At 35.2% G+C, this 19,401-nt stretch overlaps 1 protein-coding gene across 1 annotated transcript; it reads left to right on the top strand.

The window, feature by feature from the left end:
- The first annotated feature begins 4,988 nt into the window (after nucleotides 1-4,988).
- On the top strand, nucleotides 4,989-16,619 carry LOC113055985 (alpha-N-acetylgalactosaminide alpha-2,6-sialyltransferase 2-like). Its single transcript, XM_026222407.1, has 10 exons — nucleotides 4,989-5,253; nucleotides 7,392-7,755; nucleotides 10,748-11,030; nucleotides 11,748-11,913; nucleotides 12,533-12,707; nucleotides 12,968-13,106; nucleotides 13,339-13,442; nucleotides 13,638-13,721; nucleotides 14,426-14,525; nucleotides 15,523-16,619. Exons 2-10 carry the CDS (start codon nucleotides 7,604-7,606, stop codon nucleotides 15,691-15,693), a joined length of 1,374 nt encoding a protein of 457 aa, XP_026078192.1. The 5' UTR covers nucleotides 4,989-5,253; nucleotides 7,392-7,603; the 3' UTR covers nucleotides 15,694-16,619.
- Nucleotides 16,620-19,401: the final 2,782 nt, after the last annotated feature.

Here is a 19,401-nt window from a genome sequence, read left to right as displayed (position 1 = left end):
TTTTGTAGAATTTAATCTTCTCCAAGATTCCTGGAGAGGCTTTTGTTTTTCACAGATATGACCAAATTGCAGACACATTTCAGCCACCGGGTTCACACAGTCAGTTGAATTTAAGCATACAGTTTCCTCACTAGAATTTTGATCTAGTATTTAGTTGAATCTTATGATCCTCGCCCCATAAACATGTGCGTATTTCACCCCATAATCAAAATATGCCAGTAAGAAATGTCTTTAAAAAGTAAATTAGGTTCATTAAGCAAAAATAAGCATAAGTTTCTATGTTGCAGAAAATATGTATTTTTTTTTAAGTTGTTAAATATTTATTCAACGTGTTTTTTTACTTTTAATTTATGGTTGTATTATAGTCATTTTTACTTTTGTATGGTAGAAATGGAAATCTTAAGCGAATCACAATTGAGATTAATGGGAGTTGTAAATCCCACAAATGTAAATCAATAATGACAGTTTGCATTGTGGAAAAATGTGATTAATTGTCATGGAAATTGTCACAATGCAAAAAGGTCCACAAAAATAAGCTTCATTTTCTTAATGCAAAATGGTATATATATTTTTTTTTTTTACATTTTAATATTTTGATTTGGGGGTAAAATCTGTATGCTTTTGTGAGACTCGCCCAAGGAGTGGAAAGCCGGGCACAGAGGCATTCACAGTGTACTTCTCCAGATGTTTCTTTAACTGCATACCCTCTTCGTCTTTCTCCAGCACCGGAATAAGGGAAGTGGGTGAAGATAACATGGGAGAGGTAAAGGCAATAACCCTTTACATTAAAGGGGAGAGACCTAACCCCCTAACACACACATTCACACTGCCCCTGCTTTTTGTGTGTTGCATAAAGATGCCTTTGGTCCCAATGCCCTACTGGGCTATCTCTATATTACATGAGAAGTCCCAGAAGCCCTAGACATGCTCACACAAAGCCCTCAGTGAGGCCCAGTTCTAGTTTAGACATCAGAAGGTTTGTTAACAGCAAAGAAGTAGATGGTGAAGATAAGTATGGAGTGTCTCCTTAGATTTATAGGGACTGACAGTAGGTTGAACAGCTCACAAGGTGGTACGGTGTGCAGCCGATTTGCACAAAGCGAGGTAAGAGACCTTTTTGAGGTTGAGTTGAGATGGATGTAGAAAGAAGGGTAGATAAAAATATCAGATGAATAGAAACTTATGATTAGGGAAAACCGAGCTGGGCTAAACATTGGTACATAGTGACTGTGATTTGTCAAGTTAAGTCCACTGTCATGGAAGTGTCAGGGACAGAGTCTTGAAAATAAAACCGTAAATGTATCCATAAATATATACTTTTTTTCTGCACCAGAACAAATATTTTGAGTAAAAGTGGCTTGCAAGCAGTGTTGACATATAAGCAGTGTTGATCTATATATATATATATATATATATATATATATATATATATTTTTTTTTTTTTTTTTCATAAAATTTAAATATAAATATTAAATGGAAAACTAAAACTAAACATTAAAAATTAAATTTAAAAAAACAAAAGCTAATAAAAAAATGACAAAACTGCTAAAACTCAAAATACAAATTGAAAATGTATAAAAAAACAAATGTATTTATTTTAAAAATGCATAAGTTAATTAAAGATTCAAACATTCTAAAATTATACTATAAGCCTGGGGAGATGTAGCTTTACTGGTATTCGTTCTGTGGTTTCAAGCACAGCCAAAAGCCCTCCAGTCTCTCTTGTTCTCTCTCCTCTCGGTGTAAACCAAGCTAGAGAAGAACATAAGAGATGAATGCAGTTCAGCAGGAGTTGGTGTGGCATGATGGGGGAGGTGCTTCAAAACTCTAACAAGTCTCCATTGTTTCTTGCTATGAAGTCCCTACATTTTTCTTCCTGAACCTTTGGTTTTATTAGGAGATTTTTTTGAAACCTTTTCAAGTGTACAACAATGGCACAGGCCAGAAAAGCAGTGAATGTTAGGCCTGTTATTTGGGGAAAGTTTGACTCCGATGTTTAATCTGATAGGGCAACTTTAGGTCTTGTATCCAAAGAGAACTTCCTTTTAAAAACTCTTTATCTACAAAAATGAGATGTTGATTTATGTGCCAAAATGATTTGCTTATCAAAAGTTGATCTATGTGAGCGAACCGTAACCAACTTCCCAATGTGAGACTGTTTTCTTGTACCATTTTTAAATGGATTTTGTATATCAGATTCTTGCTGCTGTGTGAGCTGTTTAGTGGATGCAGGCACATCCGAAAGGTCAGAATGAAAAGTGCCTCATTCCTGTTCTCTAATGAGAGGATCGGGTGTCTCATTTCAAGACGGTGAGTGAACACCAGAGTAAGCTCAGTCTGTCCTCACTAGAGACCATTTGCAGAATACAGCAGACTCTGTATTGTGGTCAACCATAAACACTGAGAATTCTCTAAGGCATAATTTCGTGAATCACCTTTTGACATCACACTTAAATGTGTACAAAGTCATTTGGATGCATTTTCTCAGAACCCCAGTGTGAGGTTTAGAACTTTAAAACATTCTGAGAATGTTTCAGAGGTGTTTGGTGAAGGTTAGAAGTCCAAGTCCATGGCTGTCTTGTCAGTCCAACTTCTGCCAATGAACAATTCCTTTGTGAGTGTAGTGTTTAAAATCCAAGTGCCGTGTCGCCATTTTACTGGTCTGGAAAAACACTACTTTTATTATCTTAATATCTGAGATCATTTTACCATTCCCTTTTCATGGTTTTAATTTTTTTTTTTTTTTTTTTTTGTCATGCCTATGTTTTTAAAGTAATTTAAATGTGCCCTTTAACATGTAGCTCTTCATTTGATTATTTTACCAACAAGTTTAATAGCCCTGTTTTCAAAAATAAAGAAAATAATCTTGTCCATATGAAAATAAATCTTGAAAATTATTTTGTTGTCTTTTTTTTTTTTTCTTGTTATACCCCAAAATTATAGCCTAATCATCCGCTCTGCATTGTCCACACCCTGAGAGTTTCAACTTTAGCTTGAGACAATATTAAGCTCTGGTGCATTTTGTTGGCTTTTTTGTCCCCTTGCAGTTGTTCCATTTCTTCCATTCAAGTTGTTCCACAGTCACTGGTGGAATGAGCTGAACTTTTATTGGAATTGCAATCCAGTGAAATCTTATTTGGAAGCAATTATTGGTCCCACTTTATATTAGGTGGCCTTAACTACTATGTTCTTACATAAAACAATAAGTACAATGTACTTATTGTGTTCATATTGTATTGTAAAACACTTTTGCTGCTATTGAGGAGGGATAGGGGTAAGGTTAGGGAGAGGGTTGGAGGTATGGGTAAGTTTAAGGGGTGGGATAAGATGTAAAGTATGGGTCAACAGTGTAATTATAAATGTAATTACAGAAATTAAATACAGATGTAATTGCATGTCGTTTTTTTTTATAAATATAAGTACAATGTAAAAACATGTATGTACACAATAAGTACATTGTACTAAATTATTAATTAAAATGTAAGTACATAGTAGTTAAGGCCACTTCATATAAAGTGGGTCCCAATTATTAAACAAGCTTTTCTACTGTTCTGCATTTTAAGTTGACAAATAATTTGTCATTGTTAAATAGTTTTGTACAATATTTAATTATCTAAAACGGCTGTATAGTGTGACATATATGTTTCACATGCTATGAAAAAACTGGTCTGTGCAATTAATAAATGTACCACTATAGCACACAGTTCTGGCTCCTCTGTATCAATATACTGTACAATGTGACATACTGTACTGTACATTCACAACAAATGTTAACTCAGCTGTAGAGTTACACTCACAACCACAAAAGTACATTATTTGTATTTGCTTTAAAGCCTTGTCGGTTAAAGCTTGTAGTTCACCTACTGTTATAACATGCACTTTTTTTTCTGAGCGTGAACAATGCCTCCCTGATTACTAGACTAAGTTGTCTTTCACATCTGGTTTATTTTGCATCTACTATAGTGTCAAAAACACATAAGGTTTATATAAACATGGTTGAAAACCGAGAGAAACGGATGCATGTAGCTCTTATAGCAACAGAACTAAACATGCTGCCCCTTCTCATTAAGGAATAATTCAAAATTAAATGTCATTATTTGCTCATTCACATGATCCGTAACCTTTATTAATTTCTTTCCAGTGCTTAACACAAAACATATTTGAAGAATGTGGGTAACCAAACGATTTTCTATTAACAAAGATAAAAAAAATGACAAATGACTTTGGCCTAAATGTCTGCCATTCTTTTATATTTAATATTTTGTTGAGGTGTAGGAGGAGTTATGTTTCTGCACTCTTCTGTTTTTAGCAAACAGAGAAAAAACTTTAGTCTTAAAACCATTTTTTGTGGTGGTTTGTATTTTTTCTGTGCTCTGTATGAAACATCAGTTTAAGTCATGACTCAATTGTGTTTGTTTTCAGATATGATAAGAAACATTTTATTTGTGTGCTACAACTGTTTGGCCAGTGCAACAAAACTTTCACCGGTGCTATGTGCAAAAAAAAAAAAAAAAGTTAAAAGTTAAAAAAAAAAAAGCCCGGTATAATGTATTATGTAGTTTAAGACGTAATCGGAATATTTGCACTTTTAGAAATGTATTTGTTTCATCACAGGGCTATTTAAAGCTATCGAGTAAGGGCAAAATGTTTTTTTTTTTTTTTTTAAATATTTACTTTCCCTTATATACATACACAAATGTTTGTAAAGACTCAAGAAATATTTTATGTTCACCAAGGCTGTATTTAATTGACCAAAATATACAGTAAAACAGAAATCTTATGAAATATTTGTACAAATTCAATTAAATAACAGCATTTATTTGAGATCTAAATTATTTTAGAACTTTATTAAAGTCTTTACTTTCAGTTTTGATAAATTTAGTGCATCCTTCTGAATTAAAGTGAAAGCTACTTATGCATCCTTACATGTATTGTTTGATGTCTGAATACTTCTGTTTGCTCATTCCAGGTCTGTCTTCGAATGTCAGTTGACTTGGCACGGTTTGTTTGGTTATCACTGTTGTTGCCTTGGTCTGTTATCACCCAGCCATGAGTTGAGAGTAACCAGCTCACTCTTCTTCTCATTGGTTGTGTCTTCCTTTGTGGGCAGAAGAGTTGACCAATAGCTAGCAGCTGTTCCTCATTTCACATTAGGGCTGCCTCTAGAGCTCAGTGTGTGGACGAGTGTGACTGAGAGCCGTGTTGTTAAACCTGACATTCACCCCTCATTGCTTAACAGGTGTTTCCCTTCAGGTACGAGACTTTTAATTTTTTTTTTAATTTTTTTACACCTTTTACAGTTCTTTTCTCTGTCTATTCACATATTCTGTCAGTTTTCCTTGAGCTAAACGGCTGCTTCAAGTCTACTGTATTTGAATGTTGCATAAGGTGACAGTTACTTTGTGTCATGTGAAGCTGGTTCTTTTTGTGTTTTAAAAACATTTTTGTCTTTTTTTAAAATTCATTTTGGTAGATTTATGTTTGGATTTTATTTATTCAATTCGACTTTAATGCTTCTAAAGAAAAATTCCATGCAGTTTCACAAGAGTTGGACTTTGGTTTATGGATTAATTGAGTTTTTAATCCGAGTAAATGTTAGTGGACCATTTCTACATACCGAAACAGAGGTTCACAAACCGCATTCTTGCCATTCCACATATGACAGGAAAAAGAATAGCAAGAATTGTGAAGACCAAAAAAAAAAAATTCAGCTTTGCTTTAGAGCAACTTTTAGAAAATTTGTTTTGTTCCTTATTTAGATTTTTCACTGGTAGCTATGTCTTGTGAGTCTTTAGGGTATTTTACTGACTCATGAATGCTGAATAGCATGCCTAAAGCTTAGACAGTTAATGTTTTGCTGGGCAACATTGCTGTCAATGGCAACCAGGTCTTTGTTGCCCATTCTCAATGAAGAAGTGCCCAAGCAACATTGCTCAAAAAGTGGTTGCTCTTTGGTGGGAACATTGCTCAGAAAGTTATGTCCCGTGTATCATCATCCTTAGGCCATGTTGCAAAATTGTAAAGTTGCATTTCCAGTTCTGCTTAAATTATTTCAATTAGATATTATTTTATATTTGTATTTAATTTAAAATGACAACACATAGGGCTCCAGACTCATCTTTCCCAATGGTTGGTCTTCTGTGACCTTCCCAGATGGTCGCCAACTTTTTTTTTTTTTTTTTTGCTACAACATGGGATTAATCAATGCATGCTTTATCACAGTTTATAGCTAGCTTTATGAAAATGACAGTGGTTAACATTTAACCCTGTTCTTTTTCATCAGTAGCATATTATTTGTCATTTGAACTTGGTGAATGGGAGTTCTTCTTAAACTACACTTGCTGTTGGTCATGGTGTCTGCATGTTTTTCCCCACATGAATATCAACATGTTCACCCTCTCTGGTTTAAGAAGCAGTCTTTTACTTTACTTTATCTTGGAAACCATCTATTTTTCCCCTTGATATTTGCATCATTTTTGTTGCGCATACCTTTGCGCTCGTGCTGACGTGGCGAGTATAAGCCAGGCTCTACATGTGCTACACAGTTCAAAAGAGTACCGCGGTTTCGTTATCCTTTCAGTTTTGTTTGCTGGTTGATGTTTCTCATATGCAACAGAAATGGCAGTGCCTATGAGTTGAACAACGTGTTGGTCGCGCCAGTGCGACCGCACACAAAATTTAATCGCAAAGGCAGAAAAAATTTGCTTATCGCTTGTTAACAAGCAAGCTACATGATACAGAATGAGACCAAACACACATTACTTCTGTTTTGCTGTAGTGTGTCAGTAGGAAATATCAGTTTACATTTCCAAATATTATTTTTGCCATTAAATGTAATAGTCCAGTGAGATTTTTGTTTGCACAAGGAGTCTGACGGCAGCCATTGCTCCACACAGAGATCTGATCTCACCATCATCACAATCAATGGCAAAAACTACTGACATACTACAGATTTTTTTCTTTTCTTTTTTTTTCTAAATGATCTGAGAAGTTACGTGATTCCAGAAACATCAGATGCACATGGGGAAACATTTCCTGAGGGAGTAATGCTGGTTTCCTAGAGGAACCGTTGCTTGGTTTGGGAGTTACTAACAAGCAATTTTAGCTCAGTATCTCAGGTTTTCCTCACCCTCTCCTTTATACGACCCCGAAAACAGACTGTGTGGTAATTTCACTTCTGTCTTTCACCCATTTCCTCATGTTTCTTCCTTTGTCAAATCCTGCATACTTTTTGACACTACAAATCAGCATCTAAAATGCTCTTTGAGCAAAGGTGCGCTTTGAAACCAGGATCACATCTTCCTGGTTTTCCTTTCCTTTTAATTAAAGCTGGACTACTGAAAAAAAGCCATGTGGAGTTTCACTCTGTTGTGTTTTTCCTCCTTTCACAGAAGTCTTGGTGATACCTGAAGACTCCCACATGTGAAAGCCGGAGTGCAAAACTAAGTAATTAACAGGCAGCGTCCCTGCCAACCCTTTGCCTTTTAAACTCAAGTTTCATCAAATCGCTTCTCTAACCCTTCTTCGAGAGGACGCTCATGTGCTTACAAGGTGTCCGGACGTTCTTGGGAACACCGACTCACAACACAAGGAAAGAAGAACGATGACAGGCCGGCTGCCCCCGAGGCTTCTGCTGTGGTTCATTGCGTTGTTAGGCATCGCGTTATTGACGTTATTCATGGTTTGCGTGGCTTTGCAGATCCAGGTGCCATGGCAAGTGACGAACCTCCAAACCTTCCCAAGTAAACATTTCAGGTAAAGTAAGCATCCTGCGGAAATCTTTACACTACTAAATAAATAACGATTTTAATATTACATTACAATTAAAATAAATGGTTTGTGGATGTCACAGATTCTTTTTCAAAGCAGGTCCCAATAAGGAACAAATCAATTCATATTTTTAATATTTTTTAAATAAGTCATGGAACAAATCCATTTCCAAAAGTTTATTTATTAGTGGAAACTGGTTTATGTTATAAGATAAAAAGCGTTCTTTTAAGAAGTTTTTCACTGAAAGGTGCATATGGGCAACCACTAAATGATTCTTCAATGGCATTGCTGGGGGGAAAAAAAAACCTTTTGGAAGGTTTTTTTATTTTTTTGAGTGTATTTTTTTAAACTTTTATATAAACTATGCTTTTAAGTTGATTCAGTATTAAAAAGTAAGGATTCAAAAAAGTTTAAAATAATAAGCATGATTGTGAGATGCAGACTCCAGTGTTTGATTTTATGTGAAGTGTCAACTCATGATCACTTTATCGCAGTGATCCCCATGTTGCTAGACATTTTGCTCATAGAATAAATTCATCATAGTTGACTGTTCATAGAGCAGTTCTACAGACACTGGATACTTTAGCATGATGCTGCATGCATGCCGCTAAGTGTCAAAGTCCAAGACAGCTGCCATATTGAACAAAAAAATAAATCGAGTGCATAAAAAAGAAATAAGAGATTAATAACAATGCAATATTTTAATTATCTGACTGCCCTGTTTTAATGCATGTCCATGAATAACAAATGTTACTAAGAAAGTTGGGCACTGTCTGACCGATTTCAAATGTTCAAAACTCATCTTAAAATCAAAGTTAAGGTTACTTAATTAGTTTTCTGTTTGTCAGTTAGTCAGTCGCTCAGTTAGTGATGTCACCGTGTGCATGTTGTCATAGTGCACACTCATTTGAGCATGCAGATATGTTTGGTGTTGCTTGGAAACGAGTCACATGTTAAGAAAGTGATTTCATGTTTTGTTGCTCACTTTTTTCTTTAGTAGTGGAGGATTTCAATTTCAGCTTATTTGCACAGCAGTGTCCACAATAGCCTACATATTGTTTTGAAACAACTTCACAAAAAATAGAGGCTTATAAATGTGCGAGTGCAAGGAATTAAATCCCTTAGATGTTGAACTCGTTTGGGCAGAAACCTGTTGTGATCTCACGTTTCCTTGGTAATCTGCTTTGTTCTCCAGTAAGGGACCGAAATGAACAACAGGAGATCTACGGCTTTGGTTCTGCTCCTTTAGTTCAGTCAGGCGTAGAATCTCTCTGCTTTGGAGCGATCATTGCTCTGAATTATGTGAAATGTAGCCCAGATGCTTTTAAAAGGGCAGAGCTCTAATTTTAACACAAGCATGGTAAGAGGGGGGGGAAAGGTCAGGAAGTGGCATGTTATTCTAGATGGCATTAAATCTTGTCATTCTGGTTGTAGTACTTCAGGTATAATAAAAAACATTCCCTTGGAAAACCTGATATACTGTACCAGTAACTTAAAAAAAAAGTTTGAGAATAATGAATCAGTAATTAACTGTTATTAAGTGTTGCATAAATGTAAATCTTTGCATCAGAAATTGCATTTGTGTGTGTGTGTGTGTGTGTGTGCGCGCGCAAATGTGTATAATGACATGGGTATGACATAGGTATTACAATATATAGGTGGTTTTTGAGGAAACCCTTCCTGTTTATCTGTAATTCAAAAGGCTTAAAAAACATACTAAATGGTGTTGTTGTTGTTGTTGTTGTTTGAAAATCTAGAGATTTTCTGAGAGATGTATGTTTAGGTGAAGGGTTGGTGTAGGGCGATTGGAAAATGCCATTTGTACAGTATAAAAACCATTACACCTATGGAGAGTCCCCATTAACCACCAATAGCAATATATATGTGTGTGTGTGTGTGTGTGTGTGTGTGTGTGTGAGAGAGAGAGAGAGAGAGAGAGAGTGCGTGAGAGAGTGTGTTTGGTTGGTCCTAAAAGAATAATTCACTCAAAATTGAAAATTGTCTGAAAATGTTCTCAGCCTCAGGCCACATTGTCTATGTTGATGTGTTTTTGACATCACTTGCTCACCAATGGATTCTCTGCAGTGAATGGGTGCCATCAGAACAGCTGTTGTTCCACAGTCACTGTCCAAACAACTGATTAAAACACAATAATCCACAATAATCCTCATGACTCCAGTCCATCAATAAACATGCTGCATGTTTGTTATAAATTCATCTTTTAATATTTTTTAATATAACTTCAAAACATTTACTTCTGGCTAAAATCAAAGTCCTCTATCTGAAATATTGCTTTCTCCAGTGAAAAAGTTAGGATCATGAGAGAAATATACACAGGTTAAGTACCATTGATAAGCAAAAATGATCCAAAACAGTGAGAGGACATCAAGGATTGAGAGGTAATATAAATTATGGACTTTGGACAGAAGCAATGGATGTATTGTATTGTAATGTATTAATAAAGGATTATTTTTTTCTTACAAATATGCAGTTTTTTTTAACTCAAGGACTGGAGTCATATGGATTGCTGGACATTTATTGTGTTTTTATCAGCTGTTTGATGCTCATTCTGACAGCATCCATTCATTGCAGAGGATCGAGTGGTGAGCAAGTGATGTAATAATACATTTCTCCAAATCCTGTCCAGATGAACAAGCAAACTCATCTGCTGCTTAGATAACCTGAGGGTGAGCAATTGTTTTTATAATTTGGGTGAACTATTCCTTTTTGAATTTTGAAGTATGATGCCGCGCTAATCAGTTTCCCAACACATTTGCAAAATTTCATCAAGCACAGTGAAGCAATAATGGAAAAGGCATTCAGGCATTTTATATTTCTCTTCCTTGTGTTTTCATTTGATTTATACCTCTGCTTTATTTCTGCTTTTTTTTTCTCTTATCAGTCACCTGCTTTTTATTGTCTTGGACAATGAGGCAAAGTGAAAAGCCTTGCTTATTTTTTCTTTTCTCTACGACAGGCTTTTTTCTGACAAGAATGACAGCAGTTCTTTGGAAAATGAATTGTCTGCTGAGAATGAAGTGGACTCTTCTGAAGAGTTGGCCCATGATTCATTGCAGCAATCCGATCCCCAGGATTCATTAGAGTCAGGAAACGACATAATGTCTAATAAAGCAAAGTCTGATCATGCAAAAAATGATACAGCAAATGCAACCATAATCTCCTTAAAACCAGTGGCAAAACCCACAGAGCCAGACTTTTTTGGTGACCGGTATGCCACAGAGGACTTTCCTTCACAAACAGTGAGTGTTTTTTGGCTTAGGATTGTGTTCTATCATGTCTGTGTTAGTATCGTGAGTGAGTGTAATTTCCAGAAGCCACCTACTTTATATTCAGCTCCATTAAAGTGTTTGTAAAAAGCAGTGGGCATTCAAATGTAATGGTCATTCAAATTCAGCGAAAAGCCAGCGGAAGTCTGGAAAAAAAGCAAAGCAGTCTGTGGTAAGCTAAGGTTAGTCCGTCACAACAGAACAGCATCATTTTATTCAGCTGACACTGAAAAATAATTATGAATACATGTTGTTCATTTAAACTTTCTGTTAATAGAATCCTGAATTAACTTTTTTTTTTAAATAAGCAGCTACTGTTCAAGTCAACTGTTTTCAACATTGATAATAATAAGAAATGTTTCTTGAGCGCTAAATCAGTATATTAGAATGAATCCTAAATGATCATGTGACACTGAAGACTTGGAGTGATGGCTGCTGAAAATTCCATCTCGGGAATAAATTACAATTTAAAATGTATTACAATAGTAAACCTTTAAACCAGTTTAAATTGTAAGATTATATCACAATAATACCCTTTTCCTTATAAAAACATTAATTCATGTAAAAAAAAAAATCATATTAAAATGACTAATTTAGTTTTTATTTGTTAGCCATTGTCGTTTAAATGTGAAAAACTGTTCTTAACTGCCCTGAAACATGCTACCTTCTCCATGTTTGTCTTTATTACAGAACTGTCCCAGCAACATTAGGAAGCATGTGCCTCAGACTCCGTTTGCTGAGATGTTTCTGCACAATATCCCGGTGCTCCAGTGGGCAAAGCACTTCACTCCAGAAGAGTACCAGCGGTTGAGTCAGTACAGTGGAGCACACGGCTGGGGAAGTGTTAGTCCCGAAGGTCTGTTGTTTTTGAACTCACTAGTCTTCTAAAACTTCAAATTGACCTGCTCCGAGTGTTTTTATTGTCCGAGGTTTTAGAGTGATATAGCCATTAGCGTGCCATTACTTTTAATCTCGGGTATTGTCAGTATTTTTAGATAATACAATTATTTAGATATGTTTTGCAGCAAAAAATAAATAAATAAATAAAAATCACCTATAAATATCTGATCCTAAATATAAAAACAGGCTACACAGAAATCACTATTAATAACAAATAAGAACTTGAACTTATTATATAAATAATTAATTTTGGAATTAAATTGTTTTACTAAATAATGCTAATTATCAATCTGGTTATTAATGGATAGATTAAATTTTGATCACATTTAATAATGTATTTATTTTTTCCAGGTATTTTTTTTAGCAATTTTACAATAAATACCTACATTTGATTTTTAGACTTTTAAGTATTTATTAATTTAATTAAATTATACCATACTAATAAACTACATGTATTGAATGTGTAATTATTTTGTGGTGTTACTTGTAATTATATTATGCTATACCTGCAGGGATTAAAGTCGAATAGTACACCTAACATGAACCAATGGTTTTGTGTGTGTTGTTATTGACAGTGTTGAACACCACACTGGGAATTTTAAACACAACTGCAAATCGGTTGATGTTTGATGACTGGGAGAAAAGAGCAAAACGATCCAAGTGCATTAGCTGCGCTGTGGTGGGAAACGGTGGAATACTGAATGATTCGAGAAAAGGAAAGGAGATTGATGAACATGACTATGTCTTCAGGTGAGGAGGTTGATCGTCTAGAGATATTATTATTTATGTCGGTGCTCCTCAAAGTGATGCAAATCTCAAAACGACAAAAATAGCAGGTCTTTTGCACTAGACTGAAAGTCTGACTGATTTGTATAATTTTTTAAATGGTGTAGTGTTCCCTTAAATCAGTTTTTCAGGTTATTTTTTTATTATTTAGACTCTTCTCTCTTTCTAAAAACGAAGGAAAGTCACGTTTGATTAATATCACAATAATTCTCTCCCATCTTTAGAGTAAATGGTGCGGCTCTTAAAGGGTTTGAGAATGATGTGGGATCCAGGACTTCCTTCTACACATTCTCAACCAACACAATGCGAAACTCCATGCGTAGCTATGCTCGCGTAGGCTACAGAGGTCCACCAATATCCAAGGTACCCACTGTTGTCTATGTAGTACACTACCGAGTAAAGATAAGACACCGCAACTCCACTGTTTGTCAGTTTGTTATATTATATTGAGTCATTTGACTGTGACAGAACCTGTGATCTTTGCGTTTATAGTGCCTTGCTCTACACTTTTGCTTCGGAAGCTGTGTTGATATTGAGGTGTGATGTTGTTTGCTGACAGATGTCTCTCTATCTCTATTCATATCCATCTGTATAGGAGACCAGGTATATATTCCTGCCGGACCATGACAGAGATTATATTCTTATGAAGGCGGCTTCCACACACACAGCAATTGATAAAGGCCCCGAGCGCAGCAAAAAGTAAATATCATAAAAAATTGAAGCAAACTGACACCTCATCATTGCTTAGGCATATCCTTGATCACTACAACTGATAAAGTCTGTCTCTCACGACATGCAGCTCTCGATGTTTTGTTTCCTGTAGATAAAAGATGCTTTTATAATATTGTACATTATATACACAATTAATTTAATTATAATGCATATCTCTTTCAGACCCCCTGAATACTTTGGTACAGATGTGACGGTAGAAAAATTCAAAATCTACCACCCGGACTTTATCCGCTACCTCAGAAACAGGTAAGCTTTGCAAACATAGACTAAATGATAATATACACTCAGATAGTAATTACTGCAAAATGAATTCCAGACAGAGAGATCAAGAAGTGGCTAACTGCACATTATCCCACTTATTAAAGACTGCTTCCAAAATACACTAGTGTTTAATTGGAAAACTTTTTTTTATGTCTCTGCGCTAGTTCAACACAGTGAAGACTGTAATGTTGTTACATTGTTTTCTATTTTGATATCATTTAAAATGTCATTGATTCCTACGATGGCAGAACTGAATTTTCAACAGCATTTAATGTGGTCTTCAGTGCCTCATGAGCCTTTGGAAATCATTCTAATATGCTGATGTGCTGCTCGATAAACATTTATCATTATCAGTGTTGATAACAGTTGCGATTCTAATTATTTTTGTGGAAACCGTGATAGGTATTTTCAGAATTCTTTGATGAATGGAGAGTAAAAGAACCATTGAAATTGCATAAGAAAAAAATATCCCACAGAGTAGTAAGATATACATATGTATATGTATGTATACATAAATCTAGCACAGCTACAGTGGAAATTGGTTGCACGGGTTAGGTCAATAATTCAGTGGCCATCATACATGAATATCTGACCACAGATTATCTAGAAGCCGATTGGTGATTTAAATATAGCATTTTTTTTTTATGTTTTGGTCTCCGAAGTTTAACACTTTCCTTTTCCTCATCAAGGTTCCTGCATTCCAAACTTCTGAAGACCGGCGCAAGAAGAATCTACAGGCCGTCCACAGGAGCAGTAATGCTCCTCGCTGCTATTCATACATGTGACAAGGTTTGCTTGGTGTTTTTATTTATTTATTTTTTATTTTTTTTTGTAAATGAGATTTTAATGACGCCCAAAAGGTTCCTGCTTTAAAATGAATACCAACACCCATACACTTCTCAATCTCTTTTGTGTCCCAAGTGTCACAACTGTTGAAACATAATAGGTGTTGTCAGATCACTGCACCTGAGATTTTATTCAAACACCTACAGTTGCTTTACAAGATCAAAGGTTGAAACACTCCTTAATGACACTTATTCAGCATATGTTAGATATGTAGTCTATACAGACAGGTGAACCTGGTTGGAACTATTGAAGACGGGATTATTGCTGTCATAAAACCAACCCAGTCTCAATGAAAAAACATTCAAAGTGTACCTATACATAAAATTCCCTGCTGTTTCCAGTTGAAATAACTTTTATTCCTTCTCACGTAAATTATGATTACAAGGGCAGATTATCTATTAACAAAGTATTATTTGGGTGTGGTTCCTTGCACAACATTGTTAGGACCGCAAACAAGCTTGACTATAGTGCATGATTTGTTAAGAATTATGATATTTGTATCAGATGTGTGGCTTTCTCTGACGTAGGAAACTTGCTGAACTAGGTTCGTAGCATTGCATTATCCTGTACAAGAAACATGAGTCATGATAAAAACGCTCAAAAGACTTGTAGAAGCAAGGTAAAATTAAATGGTTGCTTGAGGAAATGTGTTTTCATCTCGCAGTTGCGTTTGTTAATACTACCACTAAAATCAGGTTTTAGTGTAGTTAGTACATCATTTTCAAACACAATGGAGCATTCAAATTCATTTATTCATAAAGCACGTTTTATGAATAAACAACCACCAGACTGGCCAAAGGGCTGAACATTGAAATCAACGCAGAAAGAATACAATGTATGAATTTAAAACCAGAGGAATGACAGATAAACAAGCTTGAACCTTTTATTCTTTTTTTGTCTGCCAAGAAAATTAATGATACGATTTTTGTTTTATTAACAGGTTGATGCTTACGGGTTCATGACCCCTGACTACAGTACGTATTCAGACCACTACTACGACAAACAGTGGCGTAAAGTGCATTTCTATGCCAATCATGACATGCGAATGGAAATGAGGCTGTGGCAAGAGCTGCATAATGCCGGACTGATTAATCTCTTCATGCGCAAATAAGCTCAAAAGGATGTGCGCTACACATTGTATAGGGTGTTTTTTACTGTCAGTACTGAAAAACATTTGGAAGGTGTGTACAGTACAAACCTGTTATACTCCCCTCTGTTTTAGACACTTGCCTTTGAGGGGAAAGTTCATAGTGTTGAACAACCAAAAGCTATGGGCTGAAATTATGTAGCTGATACTTTAGACTGATTGTCTTTTGAGACAATTCATGAGAGACAAATGGCTGACTAATGTATAATAGGCAGAGCAAACATGGATAGAGTTCAGAAATAACCAAATAACTCTTGGGTTATTGGCTGCAATTTGTTCACACGCATTGACATGTCAGATCAACGCCGGGCAGGATGAATCATGGCCGTGCTTTGGCCCACGTACAGAGATTCTGTAAAATGTGCCTTAAGACATCTCAAATAATGGACTGCCATGTTGTGTGAGAAACAGTGGGAATTTAAAAGCTTCAGAGAATCACACTAAGAGCTAAATATTCAACCAAATATTTTATTTTATATTTTTAATTATGTTCCTTTAAAATGGTGTGTGAGTGTTTATAGATGGTACATTCGAAATGGACTTGTTTCCATGTTACATCATGTGTAAATCAAGAAGGGTTTTCTCTTTTTAAGAGACTTTTTTTATGCCTTTGGCCTTTTTTTACTTGGATGTTTTAAAGTGCAATATATTACAGAGTTCACAAACTGTTTGAATCAAAATGTGAATATCTTCTGTGATTTTGTGATCCTCCTATGGTCTGTTTGGTCACATGATGCTGTCTCTTGATTGTATTTAACAAATCTTTCACAAATTACCTGGTTCACCACACTCCTTTTTAGATTTCAAAAAAATCACTCCACTTTTATTAAAATGGTTAAGGATTTTTGTAAACCGATACTATGTAATAAAAAAATTGAAAGATGGTCCTATAGCAGTGTGTATTTTAAAGTTCTTTTGAAATTGTGTTGTTGATTATAAATGATATGCTTCCATTTAGTCTCAGAATGTTGTGAATATGGCTTTATTTAAAGTGTAGAATTTGTGTTTGCTTTTTAATTTCATTTAAATTGGTTAGTCCATCATGCTGGTATTGTTTTACTTTTTATTGTCTCCATTATATTTATGTTTCTAATACCTAAGGGGTGAGATGACATAAAATAATGTCTATTTGCTTATTGGAGCTAAATATTTGCACCAGTTTTAGCACTGTACTTTCGGTTAATGGAAATAGTTTTTATTGTCCCTGCCATTAAGGAATATTTGGTTTTGATCACATCTCTGGCCACAAAGAGAAAACTGTTTTCTTTTGTGTGTGTGTGTGTGTGTGTGTGTATGTGTGTGAAGAACATTTGAACGTTTGTTTTGCTTTCTTAATGAGGACATTGAGTACACAATACAAGTACATACATACACACACACACACACACACACACACACACACACAAATGGTCCTCACTAGTTAAAAAGGCTTATAAATCGGCCAAAAGATGTTTTGATGTTCTGCATGTTTCTGTGATATATCATACTTTGTCATTTACACAGAAGTTTATTATATATAATGTAATTTATATAGAAATACATCAATGTCACACACTTTTTAAATATTTTTTTTCAATTTTTAGTAGTAGAAGCAATTCCAGGGTGTGTGTGTGTGTGTATATATATATATATATATATATATATATAATCATAAAGACTCTTGCATGTAATTTATTTTGACAACATCCTATTCTAAAGTTTGTTGAGTTGCTCTTAAAGGTTGCTCCGAAACTAGAATTCTGATAAGGTTGCAACTTGTGATTTGCAGTCCCTGCCTTGCTCTCTTCTGCCAGTTAGTGTTGAATGTTCGCAGTTGCAGCCGTATTCATTATACGAGTACTAGCACTTGTGTGTGTGTGTGCACTTCAGTTTAGTACATTGTCTGTGTAATGAATGGTTGAAATATAAGACCTGAACACATAGGCACTGAATGGAGCTTGTTTACCTCTGAGTTCGAGACGTCCATCTCTATCTTCTTCTTCTGACTCGATAATGGCTTATGTGTCTTCACCTGACAGGGTGTCTGGGGCACAGAGAATGGACAAAATATATTCGAGAAAGATGTTGTTTCCCTCTGAAATATGCACACATAGACTGACAATGTAAAGGTGGGCTGTGAACGCAAACGAAAGGCTTGTGATGAATTTCACACTGTTAAATGACTGTTAAATGAAGTGTTTCTCGCTTTATCTATTTGCACTCACTGTTCACTGTTGTCTTTATTCAACGTCTGAAAGACCTTTTTAATAGATTCCTCCAGCACCTCTGAGGATTTAAACTTGGTCATGAACTCCAGAAACGTATGTAGTTATATAAGTTCCCATTTCATAAACTTCAAGTGCCTGTAAAAACAAATGTGTTTTGTGTTACATCTGAATTTGATGCTGCGGTTACAAGAACATGCACCATTGATTACATATTTTCATGTAGTTTATCATCAAATCCTTTTCCTTTTTTATTCTTTCTGGCAACTGTGCGAATCGTAGCACTGCCCAGAAATCGATTCAAAGAAACTGAAATTAAACAGAAACAGAAAAAATGTTATTGCATTTATCTAAATAAATATGAATTTAAAAAAAAAATGTCCACGGCATATTATCAGGTTCATTACAGGCACTTTACAGTTAAGAGTTTCATTAAAAGCACTGTCCAATTAATGGTATAATTATCATGCAGTGAATTCTCTGACTCTCAGATTTGATCAATGTCTTTCTCACTCAGATTCACCATCATGCCCAGAGCAACTTCATCTGCAGTCCAAAGCCATCTGCTGTTGTGTAAGCTCTCTACATGCTTGTGTAAGCACGCAAGCAATAAGTAATAATGACTGAGGCAGAGATATTATCATAAATGAGTTTTTACAGGAGAGGTGCATTAGGTTTTAATAAAAGTAATGATCATTAACTCACTTGAATAGTCAGGGAAATTAAGTCTTGGCTATGGCTCTTCTGAGAGCAGCATCTTACTTCCCCAAAGGCACAAACTTGCAATATGACAAAAAAAATGTGACCTTAAAAAAAACGTGGTTAGAGACCTGAAAGACAGCATTGTTGTTCTTGTTTGAAAACTGATAACCTGTGAATTTCTGTAATGACAGAGTGTACTTTGTACAGAAGGAACAGTTTAAAGTTAAAATGCCTTGTGTTTGATTAGTTTCTTACAAATCAAAAAGCTTTTCATTTTTTCAAGACATTCTTTGAATTCTCTTTCTGACGGCACCCATTCACTGCAGAGGATCTATTGGTGAACAAGTGATGTAATACTAAAGTACTCAAAATCTGTCCTGATGGAAAAAACAAACTCATTTAAATTTTGGGATGACCTGAGGTTTAGTATATTTACATCAAATTAAAAATTTTGGGGTGAACTATTCCTTTACACCACCATCACTTCTCTGTTTTTGAACTGAGATAAAAACATCAGAAGCTGTTATAACTTATTTGTATTGGGAAATATGCCTAAAATAAGCAGTAAGTGATTTCACTGGCTATTTATAGCCAGTTATAAAAAATGAGGAATATTATTCTTTGTCATATTCGTGGTGTTATGCAATGTCAGTTACATAACAGAGCCATAAGCAGTAACATGCAAATATTAGCCTTCAAATGATTCGTATAATGTCTTATCCATTTTTTTTTTCTTTTGTCTTGGTTTATCCCTCACATTCAGAAG

Source organism: Carassius auratus, chromosome 37 (genome assembly GCF_003368295.1).
Source record: "Carassius auratus strain Wakin chromosome 37, ASM336829v1, whole genome shotgun sequence".
Classification (NCBI taxonomy): Eukaryota; Metazoa; Chordata; class Actinopteri; order Cypriniformes; family Cyprinidae; genus Carassius; species Carassius auratus.
Note: the sequence above shows the minus strand (reverse complement) of the source record. Positions and strands in the feature narration are given on the sequence as shown.